Source organism: Sapajus apella, unplaced genomic scaffold (assembly GCF_009761245.1).
Source record: "Sapajus apella isolate SASKATOON/1434 unplaced genomic scaffold, GSC_monkey_1.0 scaffold107, whole genome shotgun sequence".
NCBI lineage: Eukaryota > Metazoa > Chordata > Mammalia > Primates > Cebidae > Sapajus > Sapajus apella.
The window spans coordinates 3,059,046-3,086,191 of NW_022437047.1; the positions used below are offsets into that span (position 1 = coordinate 3,059,046).

A 27,146-nucleotide genomic window follows, 5' to 3' on the forward strand; every position below is an offset into this window, starting at 1 on the left:
TAACTGTGGCTGTTTCTCACTTATTAATTTGACTTTGGTAAGATACTCATGACTCCTTGAGCCTCAGTTTCCTCTTGCATAAACTGGAGATGACGATAATAAATTATGCATTCCAGATTTGTGAGGAAGACGAAATGATGGTCCCAGTGAAGCTGGGTATGTTGTCAGTACTTGATAAACATTAGCAGAGCACATTCCTCCTGTGCCTGGTGGAGTTCTAGAACTTTTCCAGAAGACCGAAGTTCCAGAAGATTACAGTTTACAGCTTAGAACAAAAGGCATCTGTGTTAAGAGAATGTATAGCTGTTGGGGCAGCTACTTCCTAGCAGGATTCTCTGAGAGGGGCCATATCCTCAGCATGGGTACTGCCCTTAGGAGCTGGTGCTGTGGGCACGGAGGGGGACATCTGCACTGTATCTTGTGGTCCATAGTGTCTCCTGGTTTCTTACTGTTCTGAAGTTCTGATTCAATCACTTTATAACCAGCTAGCATTAGCAGATATGTCAGTTCAGGTTCTCCAGAGAAACGGAACCAATTGGGATGTACGTGTGTATGCTTACATAATTATTTTAGTTCGTTTTAAGGAACTGGCTCATGTGATTGTGGCTCATGTGATTCAAGTCTGAAATTGTAGGACAACCCAGCAGACTGGAAACTCAAGCAGGATTTCTGTGTTACAGTCTGGAGACAGAATTTCATCGTCTTGGGGAAATCTCCATTTTTTTTTTGGGTGCTTAAGGCTTTTAACTGATTGGGTGAGGCCCACCCACATTGTGGAAGATAATCTGCTTTATTTAAAGTCAACTGATTGTAAATGCTAATCATAGCCATAAAATAACTTTATAATAAAACCGAAACAACTGGGCACTATAGCTTACTCATGTTGACATAAAATTCACCATCACAGCATGTAATCAATTCCACTCACATGTAGCAAGCACCTACTGTGTGCAGTGTGCTCCTGCTATGAGAGATGCCACGGTTTTGCTCATCGGACTCCTACAATCTAGCTGGTGGACAGGCTCTTCAGTAAGGACATCCTTTAGGAGGATTCTTCCAAGTAATTTCCAAGAAAACAAGAATAGCAAGTAAGGTCTAGAGCCAGAAAACTGTCTGCAGCCAGCGTTGTTTCTCTCCCCCTCGTTCATGTTTCTCTCTGTGTACTTGCTTCTGCATACCAGGTTCCAATGCTGTTTGTCTGCCAACACAACCCCCTAATTCTATCAAGGGTCTGAATCCATGTGGGCCTCCATCTCCAAGATCCATTATTGTCTTTAAACTGAGAGGCTTTCTGCCTCTCAGTTTAAATTCCATTCAGTGGGAGTCTGATTGGCCCAGCTCTGGTATATACCTGTGAGTAAAGAAGCGGGGGTCATGGAGAAGGAGGGGTTGCTGCTGCTTCTCAGTTGAATGTAGTGGGTAAATTGCTTATATTTCTGCTGAGGGGGAAACATTTTTGTCCTAGTCGGTCTGAAGCGTTTGTAATTTTAAAACTGAAGGTCCTGCATCTGGGGAAGGCCCTCAGTTCTAGGCAAACTGGGACTATTGGTCACACTACTTCTGCTGTGTTAAACACACCCATGTGAAAGCTACGGAAGAAAAAATGGGTTTAAGAACAGGCATGTTGGTGCCATATTTGTGCAGAGGAAGAAGGTAAGAGAAGGAAAATCTCCCTGGGTTATTTCTGGATGCAGTGACCTTGCATCTGGGTTAGGAAGGAAAATCAGATAAGCATTTATGGCTTGGGCTTTCCAGCATTGTTACGTAGAAAGTGCCTATTTGCAGGGAAATCTGAGTACATATACATATATGACCTTTCTCACTCCTTGACAGCTACAATGTGGACATATATGTGGTGCAAAGTAAGAGTAAAGTTCTTTTTTTTCTTTGCACATGAATGTCTAATTTTTCTAGTACTATTTGTTGAAAAAACATCCTTTCTCCATTACATTGCCTTGACATTGTTGAAAACCAATTGACCATGTATGTGTGGCACTATTTCTGGACTCTCCATACTGTTTCATTGATTATGTATGTCCAATCTTACAAAAATACCACATTGGCTGTTGATTTATGATAAATCTTCAAATGCTAACTTGGTAGTAAATCTTAAAACAAATTGCATGAGTCATTCAACTTTGTTCTTTGCAACATTGTTTTGGCTATTCTAGGTCCTTTGCTTTTACCCATAAGTTTTATTATTAGCTTGTCAATTTCTATAAGAAGCTTGCTGGGAATCTATAGATCAACTTAGGATGAGTTGGCATGTTAACACTATTGAGTTTTTCAATCCAGGAAGAAGGTGTATTGCTCAATTTATTTAGGTCATCAATTTCTTTTAGCAATGTTTTGTAGATTACACATTTTGTAAATATCTCTTAGTGTTCCATGTTTTCTGATGCTATTGTAAATGACACTTTAACATTTAACTTTTAATTATTAATTGTTTGTTGCTAAAATACAGAAATATAATGGATTTTTGTGTATTAACCTTATAGCTTGTGACCTTGCTAAAAATCACTGATTAATTTGAATATTTTTTGGTAGATTATTTGAGATTTTATAGGTAAATGATTACATCATATGCAAATGGAAACAAATTAAGTTTTCTTTTCAATATTCACAACTTTTAATTCATTTTCTTGCCTTATTGTACTGTTTAATGTCTTCAGTCTAATGTAAATAGATATGGTGAGAGCAAACAACCTTGCCTTGTTCCCAATCTTAGAGGGAAGTATTCAATCTTTGGTTATTAAGTGTGATGTTAACTGTAGGTTTTCATAGATGCATTTATCAGAGTGAGGAACTACCCTTTATTTCTAGTTTGCTAAGAATCCTTACTAGAATGGATGTTGGATTTGTCAAATGTTTTACTGCAACTATTGAGGTGATTATAATTTTTTCTTTTGTAGTCTGCTGATATGATTATTTTGATTGATTTTTGAATGTTGAACCACCTTGAATTCTTGTGATAAAATTATATATGGTCATGATACATTATCCTTTTTATATATTTTTGAATTTAATTTGCTAATACTTTATTAAGATTTTAAAAAATCAGTGTGAGGAATATTGTTCTGTACTTTTCTTGAAATGCCTTTAGTTTAATATCAGGGTAGTGGCAGCCTCAAAAAAATGTGTTGGAATATATTCTCCTCTCTTCTGTTTTCTAGAAGTGTTTGTATACATTTGATTTCTTCCTTAAATGTTTGATAGAATTTACCAGTAGTGTCTCCTGGGGCCAGGCTTTCATTGTGGGCAGATTTTAATATATAAATTCAAGTTCTTTAGTGGACATAGAGCTATTCGCGGGGTATATTTCTTCTTTAGTGAACTGCGGCATATTTTGCATCTTTCAAATAATTTGTTTATTTAATCGAATTAATCAACTTATTGACATAAAGTTGCTCATAAAATTCCCTTGTCTTTATAGTAATGACCTCTCTTTTATGCCTGATATAGGCAAGTTGTGTCTTTTCTCTTGCTATGTTGATTGGTTTGCTGAGAAATTTATCAATTTCACTAATGGCTTCAAAAACTAATTTTTGTTTGTTTTATTGTGGTTTCTTTTTGTTTTTCTGTTTCTGCTTTATCAATTTCTATTATTATCTTTATTATTTCTTTTTGGCTTTTTTTTTTTTTTTTTTGAAATGGAGCCTCGCTCTGTAGCCCAGGCTGGAGTGCAGTGGTGCTATCTCGGCTCACTGCAACCTTCACTTCCCAGGTCCTGGTTCAAGCAATTCTCCTACCTCAACCTCCCGAGTAGCTGAGATCACAGGCATGAGCCACCATGCCCAGCTAATTTTTGTATTTTTTAGTAGAGATGGGGTTTCACCATGTTGGCCAGTCTGGTCTTGAACTCCTGACCTCGTGATCTGCCTTCCTTGGCCTCCCAAAGTGCTGGGATTACAGGCTCTTTTTCACTTTTACTTTTGGATTTAATTTGTTCTTATTTTCAAGTTTCTTAGTGTGGAAGCCTAGACCATTGATTTGAAACATTTCTTTTTGAATATAGGCATTTGATGCTATAAATGTCTTTCAGTGCCCTGCTTTAACTACATTACATGCATTTTTACAAGTTATTTAAAAACATTTCTTCAATTAAAATATTTTCTAATTCACCTTGTGATTTTTTTTCAATCCAAGGGCTACTTAGAATTGTGTTGTTTAGTTTCTGAATATTTGAAAGGATTTTTTCAAGTATTTTTTTGTCATTGATTTCTAGATACATTCCACTATGGTCAGAGAACATAGCACACATGATTTCAAATATTTTATGCTTGTTGATTTTTTTTCAATAACTGAGAATCCTATCTATCTTGGTGAGTGTTCTGTAGGTACTTGAAAGAGAAAGTATTCAGCTGTCATGTGAAGTGTTCCATAAATACCAATTAAGTTAGTTGATAACACTGTTCAGATTTTCTATAGATTTTAATTTTTCCTACTTACCCTATTAATCACCAGAAAAAACTTTTTTTTAAAATCAGCTTTATTGAGAGGTAATTATTATGCCGTATAATCATCATTTATTTATTTATTTATTTACTTATTGAGACAGAGTCTCACTTTGTCACCCAGGCTGGAGTGCAGTGGCTCAATCTTGGCTTACTGCAACCTCCATCTTCTGGGCTCAAGTGATCCTCCCACCTCAGCCTCTCCAGTAGTTGGGACTACAGGTGCATACCACTACACAACCAGCTATTTTTTGGGGTGGGGGTAGAGACAGGGATTTGCCATGTGGTCAAGGCTTGTCTTGAACTCTTGGGCTCAAGCAGTCTGTCCACCTCAGCTTCCCAAAGTGCTAGGATTACAGGTGTGAGCTGCTGCACCCAACCTTAAGTCATGCATTTAAAGTATGTAATTTACTAGTTTTTAGTATGTTCACAGATGTGTGCAACCATTCCTTGCCTATACTTTTGCTGTCATATTTAAGAAACCCTTGTTTCTTAAGTCATGAAAGTCTAACCTGAGTTCATGAAGATTTATGCTTATATCGATATATTTTCAAAGTTATTAAGATAGAGTAGCACATATTCTTTATAATCGATTCTTGTTTTATATTGTCTTTTCATTCCTAATGGTATATATTTTTGTTTTATTTAATTTTTACTTAATTGGGTATGCCAGGCAGTTTCTATTTTATTATATTTTCCAAAGAACAAATATTTAGTTTTATTTATAATATACATGCTTTGTATTTTACTAATCTTAGCTTTTGTCTTCATTTGTTCTTTCTTCCTACTCTCTTTTATCTTATTTTATCATTCTTTTTCTAATATATTAGATTGAAAATTAGTTTTTATATATTTTATAATGCTTTTAACATTTCTCAGTATAAAACATTCGAATGAACAGGTACAATAGAAAATAATATTATAAATACCCATGGGCCCATGGTATATTTATCGAATGTTAACATTAGTGCCTTATTTGTTTTTACTTAAACAATTCAGATTCAGTCGAGACCTACTTTGGTGCCTTTCTACAATCTCACTCCCCATCTCTTATGCAACCCTTATTGCAAATTCAATGTTTATCATGCTTATATCTGTTTCTTACTGGAATATACATTTTGTGCTCATTAGCAATATGTTGCTTAATCGTTATGTAAGTGGCATTATATGATTATACTGTGATAACCTGAATTTAATTTTGTGGATCTGTATTTTTTTTTTTTTTTTGAGAGGGAGTTTCGCTCTTGTTGCCAGGCTGAAGTGCAGTGGTACAATCTTGGCTCACTGCAACCTCCGCCTCCCGGGTTCAAGAGATTCTCCTGCCTCAGCCTCCCCAAGTAGCTGGGATTACAGGTGCCTGTCACCACGCCCAGCTAATTTTTTGTATTTTTAGAAGAGACGGGATTTCACTAGGTTGGCCAGGCTGTTCTCAAACTCCTGACCTCAGATGATCCACCCACCTCCGCCTCCCAAACTGCTTTGATTACAGGCATGGGCCACAGTGCCGGGCTGACACCTCTGGCTCTTCTTTAGTGATCCTCAGACGGTGGCCTAGCGTTTGGGTCTACAGTGGCTATTGTGCTTCCTGACATCACATCTGCTCTTCGGTATAAAGAAGAGGAGAAAGAAAGCCCGGGTGGTGTCGATATCAGGGCAGCAAAATGTTTCCCGCAACTCCCCGGTAACCTTCTATTTACGTTCATTGGTCAGAACCTTGTGACTTGACCACCCTTTTCTGGGAGACTGAGAAAATGAGAATTTTAAGCAAGCATATTGCTGTCTTGATTAAACTCAGAGTACCAGTAGCCAGGAGGCAGTGGAGGGAGGGTTAACAGGTAGGTAACTAACAGCATTTGCCACGATATCTGTTGCATCCCCCCCATTTTTTTTTAAATAAGGCTATTCATTATTTTTCAATTCATGTATAGGAATTATTTATATATTCTTAGATAAGGTTTTTCTTGTCTTTTGGAGATAGAGTCTTGTTTCATCACCCAGGCTGGGGTATAATGGCATGGTTATAGCTCACTACAACCTTGAATTCCTGGGCTCAAGCAGTCCTCTAGCCTCAGCCTTCCTAGTAGTTGGGACTTTAGGTGCATACCACCATACCTGGCTACTTTTTTTTACTTTAGCCAGGGGGTCTTGCTTTGTGACCCAGGCTGGTCTTAAACTCCTGGCTTTGGGCAATTCTCTTGCCTTAGCCTCTCAAAGTGCTGGAATTATAGATAGGCCTGAACCACTGTGCCTGGTCAGGGTTTTTTTTTTTTTTTTTTTTTCTTTTGCTTGTTTTTTTATTTTATTAGAATCTTGTAAGAAAATTAAGCTCTGTTATGCTGGCAGTGATTCTCAAAGTGTGGTTCATGAATTCCTGGGTTCTGTGAGGCTTTTCTTGGAGGCCTACAAGGTCAACACTATTTTCACAACAACACTAAGAGGTTATTTACTTTTTTTTTTTTTGCATTTATACTAATAATGCAAAATTAATAGTGGGTGAACCTTATTGGTAGTAGTCATTGTATTTTTCACCATCACACACTCACAATAAAATCAATAATGGTTTCACTCATTGGTGAAACAGTAAACTTCATATTGTGTGTCAAAATGGGAAGTATGCATCAAGTGTTTCTTTTGCAAACTGATGTATGATGAGTGTCTTGAGAAAAGCATGTGTGATTGTTCAAGTTACTTGCTGAACTAGCCTCTTTATTCATGGGACGCCATTTTTACTTGAAGGAACACTGACAGACAAGCTATATATGTTTTTTTCAGACTTGGGTATTTGAAAATAAAATGAATCTGTCACTTAAAGAAAAGCAACTGATAGAATTCATGCCAATGATAAAAATTCAGCTTTAAAGGAAAAATTAAAATTTTCTGAAAATTTGTGTCTGCCACAATGGGCTTATTAGTTTACAACTACATAATGACTTTTCTTATAAGATTCTTGGTGATATTTACAAATATGACTATTCAGATATTGCAAAATAAAATAAGTCAGTGTTTGGAGGATCTGTTTGATTCAATGAACCAATATTCTCCAAAGGACCAATGAGTAATGTTGCAAAATTATGCATAGGTAAAAGATTCATTCAAAGTGAAAAACAAACCAATGGATTTTCAACTTATTTTGCTTTTTAAATTTTAAACTTTTTATTTTGAATTAACTTTAGACTTGCAGAAGTCTAAAGTTAATTGCAAAGTAGCTCAGAGCATACCTATATACAGTACCTAGATTCCTTTTATGGTAATACTTTATGTCACTAAGGTTCCCTGGTCAAAACTGAGAAATTAACATAGCTAATGACTTTTAATACAACAAAGTACAGTAAATTCATTGATATGGTTTCAGATACCACATTGCAACTAACATTTAAGAAACTACTACTTGTTTGAGTTTTGATGTAGTATCAGAGATTATCTGAAAAAGTGATTCTGTTTTCTTTTTTCTAGCTATATAACTGGGTGAAGTCCAATTTTTCAAAATATACCTCAAACAAAATTACAGGAGCAGATATGAGTAATCCAGCTGCTTTCTATTAAGCTGGGCATTGAACAGATTTGCAAAAATGTAAAGCAAGGCCACTCTTCCAATTATATATATATATATATATTTAATTCAGAAATCTTCTAATCCCCCTCCCTGCCCACAGCCCCCGTACCCTAGTAACAACTTTAAAAAATTCCACATATAAGTGAGATAATGTGGTATTTGTCTTTCTGTGCCTGCCTCATTTCGCTTAACATAATGTCCTCCATGTTGTCACAAATGAGAGAACTACCTTCTCTCTCTCTCTCTCTCTTTTTTTTTTTTTTTTTTTTTTGAGACAGAGTCTTGCCCTTTTGCCAGGTGCCAGGCTGGAGTGGAGTGGCACAATCCCAGCTCACTGCAACCTCCGCCTCCCGGATTCAAGCATTTCTCCTGACTCAGCCTCCCAAGTAGCTGGGACTACAGGCATGCACCACCACGCCCAGCTAATTTTTGTATTTTAGTAGAGACAGAGTTTCACCATGTTGGCCAGGATGGTCTTGCTCTCTTGACCTTGTGATTCTCCCACCTCAGTCTCCCAAAGTGCTGGGATTACAGGCGTGAGCCACCTCACCCAGCCGAATTACCTTCTCTTTAAGGCTGAATAATAAATACTCCACTGTGTACAGGTAAGTCCTCACTTAATGTCACTGATAGGTTCTTGGAAACTGTGACTTTAAGTGAAATGACAAATAACAAAACCAATCTTTTTCTCATAAATGTTTTAACAAAATGACATTGAACGAAATGACATTATTTGAAAACTGGCTGTATGTGATTTTGCTTAAAGTTACAGTTTCCAAGAAACTATCAGTGACATTATGTGAGGACTTACTGAATACGTACCATATTTTACCTGTCCATCATATCAGTTTATAATCACTTAGGCTGATTCCATATTTTGGCTGTTGTGCATAACACTGCAGTGAACGTGGGAGTTCAGATAATTCTTCAGCATACTAATTTCATTACCTCTGGATATTTATCCAGCAGTGGGATCACTGGATCATAGGGTACTACCTGTAATTTTTTTCAGGAACCTTCATACTGTTTTTCACAATAGCTGCATTAATTTATATTCCCACCAACAGTGTAAAAGCCTCCATTTTTTCAACATCCTCTTTCACATTTGTTATCTTTCATCTTTTTGACAATAGTCATTCTTACAGGTGTGAGGCGACATCTCAGTGTGGTTTTAATTTGCATTTCTCTGATGACCTGTGTGACCTGTGGTGCAGAACATTTTTGCATATACCTGTTGGCTATTTGTATGCCTTCCTTTGAGAAATATCTATTCTGCTCCTTTGCCCATTTTTTAATTGGGTTATTTGTTTTCTTCTGTTGAGTTGTTTGAGTCCTTATATATTTTGGATATTAACTCCTTACCAGATATATGGTTTGAAGATATTTTCTTCCATTCTGTAGATTATCTCTTTGCTCTGTTAATTGTTTCCTTGGCTTGCAGAAGCTTTGTAGTTTGCCATTATCCCATTTGTTTATTTTTGCTGTTGTTGCATGTGCTTTTGGGTTTATATCCAAAAAATAATTGCCCAGATCAATGCCATGGTGTTTTCACCGTGTTTTTCAATTACATATTTGTTTTAGAATACATCATTCTTTTTCATTAAATATTATACAGTATATGTTAATATATGATGATTTAGCATTATTTTAAATAAATAAGTATTTTAAAAGTTCTCAGTTTTAACTAGGGGAAATATTGGTAGATATAACCTACAATAACAGATGTTCTTTGAAATACCCAGTATTTTTGAAGAATGCAAGGGGCTCTGAGAACCAGTGATTTGGTAACTTTTGTCCTAAAGAATGCATTGCATGTGCTGAGTGAACTCTCCCACAAGGCGTGTAGGTTGGTACTACCTATATGTCATCCTTAGGAAAAGTGAGAAAAGTCATTCAAATTATGTTTCATGGGGCTTATTTCTCTTACGGAATTCCAGTTGAGAAAAATTGTTCTGGATTTCTGTATGTTGGTTCATATAAAATATGTTGAACTGTAATTAGTAGATAAGCCCTCTATAGATGTTAGCTATTATTACTACTTTTATTAATAGTTGTGATCATTTGATGGTTACAGGTATTCAAATGTTTTCTCTCATTTGAAGTTTTGATTTTTAATTGTCTTTATGATGTGCTTTTTGTGTGTAGAAATTTTAAACTTTAATCTGTACTCAAACTTATCAACATTGTGTCTTGCAGTTTATTCTTTTTACATCTTGTAGAACAAATTCTTCCCTTCTCCAAAGTTATAATGATACACTTTTATATCTTCCTCTAAATGTTTTCAAGTTTCCAAGTCTTCCTTTTCACAGACACAGGAAACCACTTATGTCAAGATCACCAGTGATCTCCATGTTACTGAATCCAGCGTCCAATTCTCAGCCCTCATCTCATCTACCCAGTAGCAGCAATTGCAAGGTTCCTTTCTCCTTGCTTCCTGAAATTCTTTCTCCACTTGCCTTGGGATACTACACTCACAGGTTCCTCTTCTGCCTCACAACCCTCTCTCTCCAGGTCTGCTTTGGGTCCTCCTCTTCTTGAAGTATTAGGGTGTCTCTCCTGGGACAATGTCCTTGGATGTCTTCCATTTTTTGCCAGTTCTCACTCTCTAGCTGATCCCATCCATTTCCTTGGCTTTAAATATCATCTATACACTGACGACTCAAAACACCTATTTCTTAGCCTCATCCTTTCCCCTGAATTCTATTTTATTCAACTGCCTGTTGAGTTGAATAAAAGCATCTCAAACTTAATTTGGCCAAAACAGAATATTGATATCTCCAGCCTCTTTCTTCCATGTTCCCCATTTCAGTAATATGCCATTAATTTTGTGGCCTAAGCCACACGTTCATTCTGTTGTTGAAAGGAAAACTTCAGCTGAATTAAAGGAAGTTAATTGAGCACTGAATGATTTGCCAATCGGGCAGCCCTCAGAATCACTGCAGATACAGAGAGACTTCAGGGATACCTTGTGGTCAGAACAAATTTATAGACAAAAAAAGGGAAATTGGAAGTAAGGTACAGAAACAGCTGAATTGGTCATAGGTTGACGTTTGCCTTATTTGAACATAGTTTAAACACTCAGCAGTCTATGAGTGGTTGAAGTATGGTATTGTTACAGGATCGTCATCCTAAGGTAGGGTTTCAATCTTGTCTACCTATTGAGTTTGGTTAAGGTTTGTCCTCTCTATTTGAGAGGACTCAAATAGAGAACAATGGAGTCCTTCTCAGGCCATATTTCATTCACTTTTACACTATCTAACTATATTTTTGTACCCATTAACCATTCCTACTACTCCCTACCCCCAGCCCTACTACCCTTCCCAGCTTCTGGTAACCATCATTCTACCCTCTATCTCTATAAAGAACTTTATTTCTTTTCCTTTTTTTATTCTTTTTTAAAAAGAGACATGTTCTTGCTTTCTCACCTAGGCTGGAGTGAGTGCAGCGGTGCAATCATAGCTCACTGCAGTCTCCAACTCCTGGGCTCAAGGGATCTTCCTGCCTCAGCCTCCCTAGTAGCTGAGACTAGAGGCATGCACCACCACACCCAACTAAAGGACTTTATTTCTTAAGGTTCCTTGTTTTTCTCAGATGACAAGAAATCTGGAGATGTGCTGCATTGGGTAATGTTAGTTTAGCTGCTCAACAAGATCGCCAAGGACCCCTTCCCTTCTTTCTTTCGCTTCCCCATCCTTAGCATGTGGTTTTTATCCTCACGGTTGCAAAAGTTTTCCAGCTGCTCCAGATGTCACTGCTTCATTCCTAGCAGGAAGTAGAAAGTGGGGTAAAAGAGTGAAGCATGAAGGTGTTTCTCCTGAAAACACTGATCCATTTGTTTGGAGAAGAACCCTTCACTGGAACATCTGCTTATATCTTCTTTGTCAGAAATGGGGACATCTGATCACTTATAGATGAATCACTTGCCAATGAGAATAATATTACCTGATGGGATTAGACCAATTTTTTTTTTTCTTTTTTGAGACGGAGTCTTACTTATTGCCCAGGCTGGAGTGCAGTGGCATGATCTTGGCTCACTGCAATCTCTGCCTCCTAGGTTGAAGTGGTTCTCCCACCTCAGCCTCCCGAGTAGCTGGGATTACAGGTGTGCATCACCATGCCCGGCTCATTTTTGTAGTTTTAGTAGAGACGGGTTTTCACCATGTTGGCCAAGCTGGTCTTGAACTCCTGACCTCAGGTGATCTGCCCACCTTGGCCTCCCAAAGTGCTGGGATTACAGGCATGAGCCACCATGCCCTGCCAGATCAATTGCTTTTTTTCCTTTGGCGTGGCGGTAGAAATTCTCCTTTCCTAAAAGACGGAGATCTCTGCTGCACCCTGAACAACTTGGGGTTCTGTGGTGAGGCAGGCATGGAGGGTGGGTAGTTAGTTGGTAGTGCCTGCTGTAATAGCTACCCATTTTTTGTGTTGCTTTGTCTTTTCTCCTTGCTTAGCAGGATGGGTAATCCTCTTATCATTTATTTCTACCCACTATTAATTTGAAAGTTTTATAATTCTAAGGAATGGTTGCCTCTTTGTTTCTATCAGTCACAATTAAATCATTAAATTGTTGTTTCTTTACTACTATATTGCTTGTAACATACTTAAAAATAACAATGCCCTCCTATATACATTTGGAGAATTACTGCTGCCTTGCACATATAGAAAAACCTGAAATTTCAGTAGATCAATATGATGAAGGTTTATTACTTAACTATTTCACAGTTTGATGTGGGTTGGGTAGTTCTTCCGTGTGGCTTGCTTTCAAATATTGGCTGATGGATCAGGATGCTGTTTTTCTTGAAATTCCACCATTTATTTCCAGCTGGGTGGACAAGAGTGAAAATGGGAAAAGGCACACCAGCTGCTAATGGCCTTAGCCTAAAAGTGGCACAAATCCCTTCCCTGACATTCCGTGGTTTAGAATTCAGTCACATGGCCCCACAGAACTGAAGAGAAGCTGAGGAATGCAGTCATCTGTGGGCTCAGGAAGAGACATGGGGTGGTGAACATTGCATTGTTACTGTCCTAAATTGTCATTCTGGCCATCCACACATTTCATTCTTTTCCTCCATCTAAAATACACTCACTACCTCTTACGAGGACACCTTCAGGTCCCAGCCAGTCACTGCATCCAGCTCAAAGTCCACTGTCTCCGGGGTTCTGCACTCATCTCTATCAGGTCTGAATGTGCTGAGAAGACATAGCATTTAAACATCTGTCACCCCTAAGGCACTATATACAGTGCTGGAGCAGGGTCAGAATACCCACTAAGGAAATGCCACCTGGAAAAGTGGAGAACATGAGAGCCACAGTCTCCAATCTATAGCATTTCTGAAGTCCTACAGGTCAGGCTCCATGAAGTTTCCCTGCCTTGCAGTGAAGAGAATTCCTTGAGTGGACACTGACTCCAGCCTGGATGAGGCTTTTTGTCTTCGATTCCCATTGGCCTCCTCTGAAGTGAACGTTGAGACTCTCACCCTGTAGACCAGTGTAGCCTTTGAAACCTGTCTCCTGGTCATCAGACTTGGATGCTCAAGGGCCGTTTAAGTCATGAACAACCAAAGACTTTTAAATCCAGGCTCAAAAACTTAAGTGGCTTCAGTTTGCTTTTGTGTCCCAGTAACAATATCTAAAATTCTTTTTTTTCTTTTGCTTTTTTTATATTTTGACACGGAGTCTTGCTCTGTTACCCAGACTGGAGTGCAATGGGATGATCTCGGCTCACTGCAACCTCCACCTCCTGGGTTCAAGTGATTCTCCTGCCACAGCCTCCTGAGTAGCTGGGATTACAGGTGCCTACCACTGTGCCCAGCTAATTTTTGTATTTTTTAGTAGGGACAGGGTTTCACCATGTTGGTCAGGCTGGTGTCAAACTCCTAACCTCAGGTGATCCATCTGCCTTGGCCTCCCAAAGTGCTGTGATTACAGGCGTGTGCCGCTGTGCCCGGCCAACAACATCTAAAATTCTTTTCTAGACATATTTCTCATTTTGACATTCTTCCTTTGCCCCTTCACCCCTGTGCCTCTCCGTTTCACCTGAAGGGCATCTTCCTTGATGCATTTTGTAAAAGTAAGTGTGAGAGATCACACTCTTTTTAAACAATTAAAAATTTTTTTTTAGAGACGGGGTCTCGCTATGTTGCTCAGGCTGGAGCACAGTGGACATTCACAGGCGCGATCCCGCTACTGATCAGCACGGAAGTTTTGACCTTCTCCGTTTCCGACCTGGGCCGGTTCACTCCTCTTTAGACAACCCGATGGTCCCCCGCTCCCAGGAGGTCATCATATTGTTGCCGAACTTAGTGCGGACACCTGATCGGCATAGTGCACTACAGTCCAGTACTTCTGGGCTCAAGGGATCCTCCCACCTCAGCCTCCTGGGTAGCTGGGACTACAGGCATGCACCACCGCACCCAGAGAGAAATCACACTCTTAATGTGCCAGGGTTAGTCTGGTTTCTCTAAGGAGCAGAGACAGGATGGGATTAATCATGCAAGGGTTTTGTTAAGAGAAATGCCTAGGAGCGAAGAAAGGTAGAGAGCTGGAGGAGGCTGAGAGAGTCATTGCAAGCTGACCTTGAGTGAAGGAGAGGGCAAGGGACAGTGGGCGGAGGTGTTCTAGGCAGCTGTGCAGTCCAGGGAACAATCCTTTGGCAAGAAGGTGGGTGTCTCCTGGGAATGAGCCTGGTATCCTCAATAAAAGGCTAACAGCAGCCTCTGGGAAGCAGGTCCTTAAGCAAACAAGGGTACAGGAACCGCGGGGCTCGGTCAGTGTTGCTCCCTGTTGTTGAAGGTGGACAGAGCACATCCTCATGGCCACCACAAGAACTTCACAGAGCCTGACCTGCAGGTGCTATGTGCCCTTTGTCACTTTATTAAGCTTAGAAGTTTTCCTACACTCTGTCATGCAAAACCTTTAAAAATTCTATCTCTTGCAATGTAGTATATGATGAGATGCTTTTTCCAATCCTGTAACATCCCAAATTTCTGTATTTGCTCTCTTCCCTTTCATTTCAGCTTGCAAAGCACTCAGTTCTTTCTTGAATTCATTTCTTTCTTTTAACACCTTGCCAAACACAGTCCCTAGCAACCAACACTTATTCCTAATGTTCTGTTTTTCAACCTCCTCCCTTAGAATGAAGAGTTCAGAAAGCATGGGGTCTGCCTTTGAAGTTACAGTGTCTAGCTTTTTAACCAAATATTTAGTGGCTGCATAATATGGATCTCCAGCCTGTTCAACATAACTCACCACCCAACTGCTAAAGCAGTGACACAGAGTTTATACTTCTGTTTCAGCAGCACTCCGCTTTTGGGATACATTTTCATTTTAGTCATGTAATCAGTGGAATCTGTTGTAATAGGCAAACTGAGAAATCTCAGTGGCTGAATATAGCACAAGTTTATTTCTTGCTAATGTTACAGTCTGATGTGGGCCAGGGAGACTCAGGGCCCCAGGCTACTTCATCTTACTCCACCACTTGATTCCTTGTTTCTAGCCAGTGGACATGAGGGAGAGAGTGCAGAGAAGGGCCACCATCTCCTAACTGCTTTGGCCCAGGAGTGATACAAGTCTTTTCCTTCAGAGAGTGCTGCAGTGGCCCTTGATGTTCTTATAGCCAAGTCCAAAGCTTGTACTGCTTACCACACAACAGCCAATAAGTTGAGAGAAAGGTGTTGGGGCAAGGAAAGCGACTTCATTTCCAAGACCCAGCAAACTGAGAAGATGGCAACTAGTGTTCTAAAGAAACTCCTAAGCTAATATGAATTTTGGGTTTCTTTTATGTTAAGGGAAGGAGGATGAGGGAGGGGTTGAGGTTAAAGGGTGACTAATGACTATGGGCATCTGGGCAGCAGTGAAGGTAAACTTCTTTGTCCTTGGTCAGGTCACAATGCTTTTATACATTTTTAACATAACATTGTTATTGTGTGTACACCCTTTTTGTCTCCTGGGGGGTTAGTTTTGGGGGGGCCTATTAGCCTTGTTTTAAAGTTAAACTATAAACCAAATTCCTCCCATTGTTAGCTTGGCCTGTATGCAGAGGTAAGCAAAAGCAGTTAACCTAAAAAATATCACCATGGGGGCGGTGGGGCGATTTAGGAGTAAATCGGAGCTAGTCATGGTCGGCTTCCTTTTCACCGTTGCATTCTCTCTGCTGGAGTTTGAAGGAGAGCTTGGCCTTGGACACCTGCCCCTGCAGGCTGGTGTGGCTGTTGTGTTTCTCCCTAGAGAAATAAGGAGTGGGAGATGGTTGTGAACCTGCACCCAGGCCAGGATCTCTCTGGAATTCTTTTTGTAGATGACAAGTTTCTGTAGAGTGATGTGATGGTTGTATACCACTGGGCAGCTTAGGTCATTCCTTACTGATTGGAAATCAAACCTGTTTCTTCTTCCTTCTTTGTTTCTCCTTCTATTGTGAAGCAGCGGGTAACAAGCACATCCAGTGGCTCCTAGGGGCAGATGGCGAGGTCTGGGTCTGGATCATGGGAGAAGGCCCTGGTGACAAGCCCTATGAAGAGATCTCTGAGGAGCTGATTGCAGAGAGGGCACGGCTGCAGGCACAGAAGGAGGCTGAGGAGCTCTGGTGAGGGGTGCTATGGGGTGTTGGGTGGGGTCTGGGCATGGAGGCCTGGAGTGGGGCCAAGCTAAGGACAGTACAGTGTGGGTGGGAGAAAGGAGGCCCAGTCAGGCTACCTGGCTGTTTTGAGCTCTGCTAAGATCAGGTGACCAAAGCATCAGAGTCTTGTATCAGAAAACCTCATGGGCTTAAATCCTGGCTCCACCAATTAGTAGTTGGCTGATCCAGGGCCTCAGTTAACATATCTGTGGTGTGGGCGTAACACCATGCTTCCCATATGGACAGAGTTTGGATTAGCTGAGACAACACATGCCACAAGCTTTTGTTTGTTCTCTCACTGAGTTCTCATGGGAATGGCACCGCAGTTTACATTCATGTTTGTTATCTACTTGTTCCTCTTTGTATTACCCATCTTTCTCACACAGGAGGAGCAATTGAACCCCAGTGAGGTTTGGAGTCAGACCCCTTTCATAAACAACTTTAAGATTTTGTCAGTCAATTTGAAAATCCATGTGAAATTGACTTCAACATTTTTTTTTTGAAGATGGAGTTTTGATCTTGTTGCCCAGGCTGGAGTGTAGTAGTGCGATCTCAGCTCACTGCAACCTCGACCTCCTGTGTTCAAGCAATTCTCCTGCCTCAGCCTCCCGAGTAGCTGGGATTGCAGGGCTGCCACTACCATGCATGGCTAATTTTTGTGTTTTTAGTAGAGATGGTGTTTCATCATGTTGGCCAGGCTGGTCTCAAACTCGTGACCTCAGGTGATCCACCCGCCTCGGCCTCCCAAAGTGTTGGGATTACAGACGTGAGCCACCATGCTGGCCTTAATGATGGCATTTTAATTGAGAAATTCTCAAATTGTGTAAACAACACTGAAAATAAAATAAAGAACAACTCATACCCACCACCTAAGATAACCGTAGTGAATGCTTACTTAATACACGCTTTGTAAATTGTTTTATTCACACCTTGACAAATTGACTAATATAGATCCAAAATGCTACTTAAGATTACTATATGGTACAGGTATTTATTATATGATATGGGAAACCCAAACTTATTCGTCTTATTGATGGACATTTGGGTTATCTTTTTTTTATATTATAAAAAATCCTCTGACAAGCATCTTTTACATGCATTTTTGTTTTATTTACTTACGAATTTATTATTTACTCATCTTTGCTTTGTTTTGTTTTGTTTTGAGACAGGGCCTCACTCTGTTTCCCAGGCTAAAGTGCAGTGTCATGATCAAGGCTCTCTGCAGCCTTGATCTCCTGGGCTCAAGTGATCCTCCCGCCTCAGCCTCCTGAGTATCTGGGACTACAGATGCATGCCACCAGACATGGCTATTTAAAAAAAAAATTTTAGTAGCGATGATGTCTCACTATGTTGCCTAGGCTGGTCTTGAACTCCTGGCCTCAAGCAATCCTCCTGCTACTGCCTCCCAAAATGCTGGGATTATAGGCATGCACCACCATGCCTGACCTACATGCATCCTTGTACACTTGAGTGAGTGTACAAAATCTAGGAAATAGGATTTCCTAGCCTCATTTTCCTGGCTTCCAGAAGAATTATACAAATTTACACTCCCATGCATGAGAATGCCTGTTTCTTTCTGTCTTTGCCAACACTGAATTCTGATAGGACAAGGAAAAAATGCTCATTGTTTTTATTTCAAGTTCTGTTGCTATGTGGTCCTTCAGTTTTTCACACAAGCTTATACTTGTCGTGCTCTCTTGGTAGGAGACAGAAGGAGGCAGAGATCACCAAGAAGTTCCGGGATGCTCTGGCCAATGAGAAAGCCCGGATCCTGGCGGAGAAATGGAAAGTGGAGATGGAAGACCGCAAGGCTGCCAAAGTCCTGGAGGAACGCATCCATGAGGAATTCAAGGTGGGCCGGCGCATAGGGCCCTTGTGTGCAGCTACCTGCCTGGCCCTTGAGGCCCCTGGGGTTGGCCTCTGGTTTGGATCAATCCTTGGCCATTGATTAGTACTGGGTGCTTTATGAGAACAGAAATCGGCCATGTCTGAGCAGGAAGGACCTTGACACACTATTTGGGCCAATCCACTTCTGATTTTACAGATGAGGAAACAGGGTCAGACAGAAGAAACTTGGCCAAGGTCACATGTAGTAGAGGTTGGGGATAGAGTCAGGATCAGAACCCGGGTCTTTTGCATCCCAATCCACTAGTACAGAAATGAGGCCTAGAATATTCCTTGTTTGTAATATTCAGGTAATAATAACACTTTACTGGAAATTTTTATGAGGATTCAAAGAGATGACATATTCACATTTTCTGGTGTAGGATAAAGAGTTATTGGTCTGTTGACAGGTGCTGGTTAGAGCAAATAGGTTTTTCTGGTAATACTGAGTTTTTGTTTGTTTGTTTGTTTGTTTGTTTTTTGAGACAGGGTCTCGCTCTGTTGCCAGGCTGGAGTGCAATGGCACGATCTTAGCTTACTGCAACCTCTGCCTCTCAGGTTCAAGCGATTCTTCTGCCTCACCCTTCCAAGTATCTGGGACTACCACGCCCAGCTAATTTTTTTTTTTTTTTTTTTGTATTTTTAGTAGAGACGAGGCTTTACCATGTTGGCCAGGATAGTCTCGATCTCTTGACCTGGTGATTCGCCCATCTCGGCCTTCCAAAGTGCTGGGATTACAGGCATGAGCCACCACACCAGGCCTACATTGGGCTTTTTAATGGAAGTCTAGAGTCATCCTAGGGACGTGACCTTATGCTGCTAGAAGCCACGGCCAGAGCTTGGCAGAGTTGTTACGTATGTGCAGAGTCTTGCAGTTGTCAGTATACTCATGGCATTTCCCATTAAAAAATTTTTAGGCCAGGCGCGGTGGCTCACGCCTGTAATCCCAGCACTTTGGAAGGCTGAGGCGGGCAGATCACGAGGTCAAGAGATTGAGACCATCCTGGCCAACACGGTGAAACCCCGTCTCTACTAAAAATACAAAAAAGTTAGCTGGGCCTGGTGGCACGCGCCTGTAGTCCCAGCTACTTGGGAGGCTGAGGCAGGAGAATTGCTTGAACCAGGGAGGTGGAGGTTGCAGTGAGCCGAGGTCGCTTCACTGCACTCCAGCCTGGCGCTTGGTGACGGAGTGAGACTCTGTATAAAAAACAAACAAAAAAAAAAACAAAAAAATTTTAAAACTTTGTTTTGCCCCATACTAATTAGATAGTGAGGACACTGGCCTTTTCAAATCATGTATGTTGTAAATATTTTTATCAGTGTTGTTGATTTTTCTTAATTTTGGTTTCAGTATTTTCAGATGTACATAGGATTAAACTTTCAATTGGCAAAATCTATCAGTCCTTTTTTTTATTTGCTTCATGCTTAGAAGGATCTGTAATATCACAAGTTTATAAGAATCTGCATTTTTAAAAATATATAAGAGTTGATATTTAAAAAAAGAATCTGCATTGTTTACAGTCTTTCCTGATTTTATTTCTCTTCAACTAGTTTTCCCTCACTTTGGAGGATGGTGTAATATAGGGCTCTTACTTTATTTTCTTCCAAATGGTAAGCCAGTAGTCCCCATATTATTTATTATGTAATCTGTCTTTTCCCTTCTCATTTGACTTGCTGCCTTGATTGGATTCTTACTTTTTACTTACTTGTGGGCTTTTTGTGGATTTTTCTTTTCTGATTTATTATTCCTGAGCCAGACTTAATTGTTTAATTATTGTAGCTTTAAAATAAATTTTAACGTCTGTTAAGGTAAGAACCCTATCATTACTCTTCATTTCCAAAACGTCCTTGGCTAATCTCACCCATTTTTTTTTTCTGCCAGGGAAACTTGAATTATTCTGTCATTATCTCCTCTCTCTTAACAACAAAGACCTCAGTGATTTTCATTAGAATTGTATCAGTTTATAGCTGTCTTTGTGAAAAATGGACATTTTTACAATGTCGAATCATTGAGTCTTCTTGTTCAGAAATCTGGTATGTTGTTCAAAGCTTTTTTTTGTCTTTACTAATTTTTTAAAGCATCTTTAAAGGTGCTGACCACCTAATCCCAAACTTTCTCAAAAACTATTATTTATATGCCTATATGCTTCTAATTTTTTGGACCGTGGTAAAATTTGTTTTCTTTAAATGCTCCACATTTTCTTTTTTCTTTTTCTTTGAGACAGGATCTTGTTCTGTTGCCTAGGCCGGAGTACAGTGGCACAACCTTGGCTCACTGCAACTCCCGTCTCCTGGGCTCAAATGATCCTCCCACCTCAGCCTCCCAAGCAGCTGGGACTGCAGGCATGCGTCACCACACCCAGCTAATTTTTGTATTTTTTGTGGAGACAGGATTTCACCATGTTGCCCAGCTAGTCTTGAACTCCTGAGCTCAAGCCAACCACCGGCCTTGGCCTCCCAAAGTGCTGGGATTACAGGTGTGAGCCACCACGCCTGGCCACACATCTTTTTTTTCAGTTAAACCTTAGGTTTAATATTTGTGTTGCTATTGCAAATAAGATTGTACCCATTATTTTTAAACCTATTGCATTTGCTAGTTAGTTTTTGGCTTGTTATTGATCTCGTTACTTAATTTTCCCATGAGTTGTAAATTTTTTTAGCAGATTCTCCTAAGTTTTATTTATTTATTTATTTATTTGAGACAGAATTTCTCTCTTGTCGCCCAGACTGGAGTGCAGTGTCACAATCTTGGCTCACTGCAACCTCTACCTCCTAGGTTCAAGTGATTCTCCTGCCTCAGCCTCCCAAGTAGCTGGGATTACAGGCGCCTGCCACCACGCCCAGCTAAGTTTTGTATCTTTAGTAGAGATGGGATTTCACCATGTTGGTCGGGCTAGTCTTGAACTCCTGATCTCAGGTAATCCATCTGCCTTGGCCTCCCAAAGTGCTGGGATTACAGGCATGAGCCACTGCGCCTGGCCTCTCCTGAGATTTTAAATGAAGCAGTATTTACCCTCCACACATTTTATTTTTTTAAAATTTCAAACATGAAGAAAAGTTGAAAAAATAAAATGAATATTCGTATATTCTCCATCTAAATTCACCGGTTATTAATATTTTACCACATTTGTCTTCTCTCTCTGGCAAATGTGGTAAAATGTTAACCACTGGAGAATTTAAATGGATAATATTTATATGCTCACTCACACTTGTATACACTTCGTTGTTGCTATTGTTTTACTAAACAATTTTAAAGGAAGTCATGGATGACTATACTGTAACCCAGGGGTTGGCAAACTATTTTCTGTAAAGGGCCAGATAGTAAATACTTTAGGCTTTGGGAGCCAACTGTCTCTGTCACACAACTACTCAACTCTGCTATTGAAGCACAATAGCAGCTACCGACAATATAGAAACAAATGGATGTGGGCTGGGCATCGTGGCTCATCCCTGTGAGCCCAGCACTTTGGGAGGCTGAGGCGGGTGGATCACGTGAGGTCAGGAGTTCAAGACCAGCCTGGCCAACATGGTGAAACCCCGTCACTACTAAAAATAGAAAAATTAGCTGGGCGTGCTTGTGCACACCTGTAATCCCAGCTACTTAGGAGGCTGAGGCAGGAGAATGGCTTGAATCCAGGAGGCGGAGGTTGCAGTGAGCCAAGATCATGCTACTGCACTCCAGCCTGGGCAACAGAGCAAGACTGCCTCAAAAAAAAAAAAAAAAAAAAAAAAAAAAAAAAAGGCAACAAATGGATATGGCTGTGTTCCAGCAAGACATTAAAGTTTTAAAAAATAGGTCTGGGGTGGTGGCTCATGCCTGTAATCTCAGCCATTTGGGAGGGCAAGGCAGGTGGATCACCTGAGGTCAGGAGTTTGACACCAGCATGGCCAAAATGGGGAAATGCCATCTCTACTTAAAAAATACAAAAATTAGCTGGGTGTGGTGGTACATGCCTGTAATCCCAGCTACTCAGGAGGCTGAGGCAGGAGAATGACTTGAACCCAAGAGTTGGAGGTTGCAGCGAGTGGAGATTGAGCCATTGCACTCCTGGAAGCCTTGGTTTGCAGCTTCCTGATCAAAACCTAAGAAATTCAGCATGCATCTTTTATGAAGAAAGGTATTTCCCTTCACAGCCACAAAAGTCACTGTGATATCTATTGAAATGAACACTAATTCCATAATAGTATTTCAAATCCAACCCACAGTGGAGAGATACTTAGTGCATGTTGCTGGACTTTGCATATGATTATTTAAGTCTGCTGGGGGAGAAAACCAATTGTTTTTATCTCTTTCTAACCAAGAGAGCACCTGTTCTAATATTCTGGCCTTCCTCTTTCCCAGATAGGGGCTGAGCCCCAGATACTGGAAGAGTGGCTCTGTAGAGCTGGAGTGCTTGGGCTGAGCTCACAAGGAGATCATGAAGGGATTAAGGTGCCAGTGGAGATTTTCTGGTCAATGGTCTCCTTGAGAACCTCAGTGACAGAGTGGGTGAGAAATTGTTGGATGTCCTTGATAGAAAATTATCAAGGATGTTATTGCCATGGCAGGTTATGATTATTATGTGTTTGTTTTCATTCAAAAATTAATTTGCAAAATGTAAATGTTTAAACTTTATTGGAAATAGTAATTTTGATTTGGTATGTCTTCATTTTGAAGAGTCTCAGAAATGCCTAGGAGAGGCTCATTAGGGCAGTATCTGTCAGCAACAGTAGAACAAGGACTGTGGAATTGAATGGTCCAGGTTCATGAGCTGAGGTCTTTTCTGTTTGCTCTGCCTGTAAGTGCAAGTGCACTGCCTTTTTGCTGTGTGAATCCTTCATCACAGGAAATAGTTAAGCCTAGGCTGAAACATGATCTGAAAGGTTTCTGTGACAGGTTGAATGTGATTTGCAGCAAATTGTTTGCCCCTCCTCCCTTTGAGAGGTGTGATCTATTCCCCCTCTCCTTTGGGCTGCGCCAGCGTTGTGACTAGCTGTGATATATAGAATGCAGTAGTAATGACTGATATAACTTTTTTTTTTTTTAATCTGAGATGGAGTCTCACTCTGTTGCACAGACTGGAGTGCAGTGGCGTGATCTTGGCTCACTGCAACCTCTGCCTCCTGGGTTCAAGTGATTCTGCTGTTTCAGCCTCCTAGGTAGCTGGGATTACAGGTCCATGCCACCACACCCAGCTAATTTTTGTATTTTTAGTAGAGATGGGGTTTCACCATGTTGGCCAGTCTGGTCTTGAACTCCTAACCTCAAGCGATTCACCTGCCTGGGCCTTCCAAAGAGTTGAGATTACAGGTGTGAGCCACCACACCTGGCCTGATATAACTTTTGAGGGAAGACTATAAGAGAGCTACAGCTTCTACTTTTCCCTCTCTTGCAATGTTCACTTTTGGAAGCTGTCCCATAAGAATCCCTGCTACCCTAGACCACATACCGTAAGGAAACTCAAGCTAGCCATGCAGAGAAGAGGAGGCTACATGGAGGGGCACTGATGCACCAGACACATGAGTGAAGCCTTGGTTGTGCCAGCCCATCCCACTGAATGACCCCAACCAAGTAACTGACCTCAAATGATACCACATGGTGCAGAAGAGCCACTTAGCCAAGCCCTTCCTGAATTACTAACCTGCAGAATCATGCACAAATAAAATGGTAGATGTTTTAGACCGCTGGATTTTCTGGTAATTTGTTACTCAGCAGTAGACAATCTAAAACAGCTTCACCAAGGGATTTATGCATTGGGTTAGGGATTGGCTTAGATAATTTTTTTTCTTTTCTTTTTTTCGAGACAGGGTCTGGCTGTGTCACCCAGGCTAGAGTACAGTGGCACAATCTCAGCTCACTACAACCTCCCCATCTCTCAGACTCAAGCCATCCTCCCACCTCAGCCTCCCAAGTAGCTGGGACTATAGGTATGCACCACCATGCTTGGCTAAGTTCTCTATGTTTTTGTAGAGATGGGTTTTGCCATGTTGCCCAGGCTCATCTGGAACTCCTGAGCTCAAGCAGTCCACTCACCTCAGCTTCCCAAAGTGAGATAATTTTTATTGTGTCTTTCAACAGTGAGGTTCTAACATTCTGAATCTTGCTTGTAGGAATGTACCAACAACCTTCATTTAATACTTTCTTTTATTCCTGAAAACCTAGGGGGAGGTTGGTTGCTGTGGGGGAGGAGAGGAGAAATAAACTACAGGCTCTCAAAAGCTTACAGGGTGCCAGGGGAGAGAGAGACAACTCCATGAGCAACCCTTAGTCCCAACCACACCCTGGGGACTAAAATGGAGGACAAAAGAGTAACTTTAGAGGTCTCAGCATGAGTAAACACAGGAGACGGAAAGGCGAGATGAAGAATGAGGAATGGTTTGCTGGAGGGAGAGATAAAGAGTTCGTGATGAATGGAGCCAGGCATAAGCCTGGAAAGGTAGGGTGTGAAGCTCTTAAATGCCATATTAAGGGGGTGGACTTTCCTCTATGGGCAAAACGGGATCTTATACAAAGAAGGGTGTGGTCAGATCAAGTTTTAGGAGCACAACTGATGGCAATGGTGTGATTCAAGTGATGAGTTTTCAGGCAAGGAGACTAGTTAGGAGATTTTTGCAATGGTCAAGGTCAATGATGAGGGTCTGGACAGAGTCTGTGACAATGAGGAAGGAGAGAAAGGGATGGATGTAGCAAAATGGTGGTGGTGAAATCAACAGGGATGAGGGAAAGCAAAGAGCAAAGGCATCCAGCTCCAAGGCCGGAGATGGGGAGATGGCAAGATGGCAAGATGGCAGCACCTTCCCACTGTGGGGAGCTGTGGAGGGTGTACAGGCTTGCAGGGAGGAGAAAGTGCTTAATTGGCTGCACTGAGGATTTTTACCTGGCAGAGAAGGAAGATGGGTGGAGGCTGGAGGAGAGGAGAGAGCTTGGATGAGAAGCCTGCTGATGGAGAGAGATGGGCTGGGCTTACTTTTGGCAGCGTGTGTTGAGGATGTAGGCAGGTTCTGCTAATTCTTCAGGTCATGGGAAAAGGTAGTAATGACAACTGCTTTCTGAAAATGGAAAAAAAATCCCAGAATCTTTGTATGGGGTTGCGGAGGGATCTCTGAAGATGCAGACAGCTGGAAACAGGTTTTTAAAAACCATTCTGCTGTGGCTGGTGCCATTGGAATATAATTTACATGCATATAAAAGTGTTCCTTTAGAAAAAAGAAGATAATGAGGCCAGATAAAATTTGTGTTTATTTCCCTCATGCTTTCTTAACTTCTAAAATTGCTTCTGGACATTTCTCCTGCTCAACACCACAGAACATGGCTCAATAAACATCCTGTGCTCTCCTTCCACCCTGGGTCCTGTGACCTTCCTTCTCTACTTGCAATCTCCCTCCCTTCTCTCACCCCCACGTCTTCCCAGTTTTACTCTTAAGGAACAGACATGGTTGACATTGCATATCTCTGATCAGCTTTTATGGAATCCCTGATACCTGCTATGCCCTGTGTGTGAGCTGGCAATGTAGGAATGAACAGCATAGGCTTGGGTTTGCCTTTTTGGAGTGCTTCATCTCCCTGTGGTGTTACTGGGGCCAGACTAACAACAAAAATGAGGATGACTTTGTCACCTGAAAATGATGAAGTTCATAAATTTGGAAAGGGGAGCTTTATTTCTCATAAAGGTTGCAGCCTGCAGGTGGCTATTCTGACAAGCTGGGAAGTGTAGCCTCTGGTCAGAAGCTGGAAGCAGGCATTTTGAGGCAGGGAAGAATGAGAAAGGAGTTTATGCTGACCAGGTTAAGAGTCTGCTTATTACAGTTTGGCCCTACACATCAAAAGGCAAAGCAGAGGACATGAAGGCCCTCAAGGTGCATCCTCTGTAGACTGGCTGGAACCACTCTGTGGTTGGTGGTCTCTTATTAGGAAGGAATGTTAGTTGATTGTTGTGTCAAAACCACAAAAAGGGAGGGACGGCATCAGGCTGTTGGTTGAAATCAGTCTTTCAGAAGGGCTGGTTTCTGTTTATCCTTAGGGAAGAAAGCCTAATGGTGGTTACTCAGGCAAGTCTGACCTCTGCTCCTATCATGGCTTGGAACTCAGTTTTTAAAGTTTCTTGGGGGTCCCCTTGGCCAAGAAAAGGCCTGTTCAGTTGCGTGGGGGTCTTTGGATTAAAAAAAAAATTTCATCTTCTAGAAAAGGCGTTTGTCTTGATGACATTTTCCACTGGACTGAGGCAGACCCTGGCCTCTGTGGGCTCCTGTTACTGATGCGTTATCAGGAGAAGGGAGATTGAATAAGCTGGACAGCTTAGAGGCCCTTGGACAGGCAGAACAAGGTGATTAATTCCTAGGTAGAAGGGGAGTGTTTGCATATCTGGCCTTTTGGCTGCTAAACCTCAAAAAATGTTTTTGTTGGTTTGTTTTTTCCAGTGGGATCAGATTGGTCAGAGAATTCTGATAGTTGCGACAACAATGAGAATTTTTAGGCAGTTATAGCCTTGAGGATCGAGTTATTTTAGCAAAACCACATTTAATGCTGTTTATTTGTAGTTGCAAAATGTTTTCTTTTGTCGTCCCCATCCTTGTAAAGAGCTTGCCTTTATCACAGTAAAGGGCCAGTCATCTTCCTTTGAGATTGGTGGTTGCTGTAGGCCTCTGGTTCCCTGGGTGGTGT

The 27,146-nt window shown here is 41.0% G+C and overlaps 1 protein-coding gene and 1 long non-coding RNA gene across 5 annotated transcripts in view; one reads left to right on the forward strand and one right to left on the reverse strand.

Annotated features, from left to right (window-relative positions):
• The window catches only part of SH2D4B (SH2 domain containing 4B), a 101,451-nt gene that overhangs the window by 16,114 nt on the left and 58,191 nt on the right, over positions 1-27,146 (forward strand). For 3 of the 4 annotated variants that reach the window (XR_004263014.1, XM_032259254.1, XM_032259256.1), the window contains exons 2-3: positions 16,426-16,588; positions 18,326-18,473. Coding sequence is in view for 3 of the 4 variants with exons in the window: in XM_032259254.1 (XP_032115145.1) it covers positions 16,426-16,588; positions 18,326-18,473 (311 nt within the window). In the remaining variant the exon portion in view is untranslated. The remainder of the gene's footprint in view (positions 1-16,425; positions 16,589-18,325; positions 18,474-27,146) is intronic. The other variant, XM_032259255.1, reaches the window with a different exon arrangement.
• On the reverse strand, positions 3,630-14,312 carry LOC116537197. Its single transcript, XR_004263015.1, has 2 exons — positions 14,172-14,312; positions 3,630-3,691 (listed from the first exon to the last, which is right to left on the reverse strand). It is a non-coding gene; the product is annotated as an uncharacterized LOC116537197 (long non-coding RNA).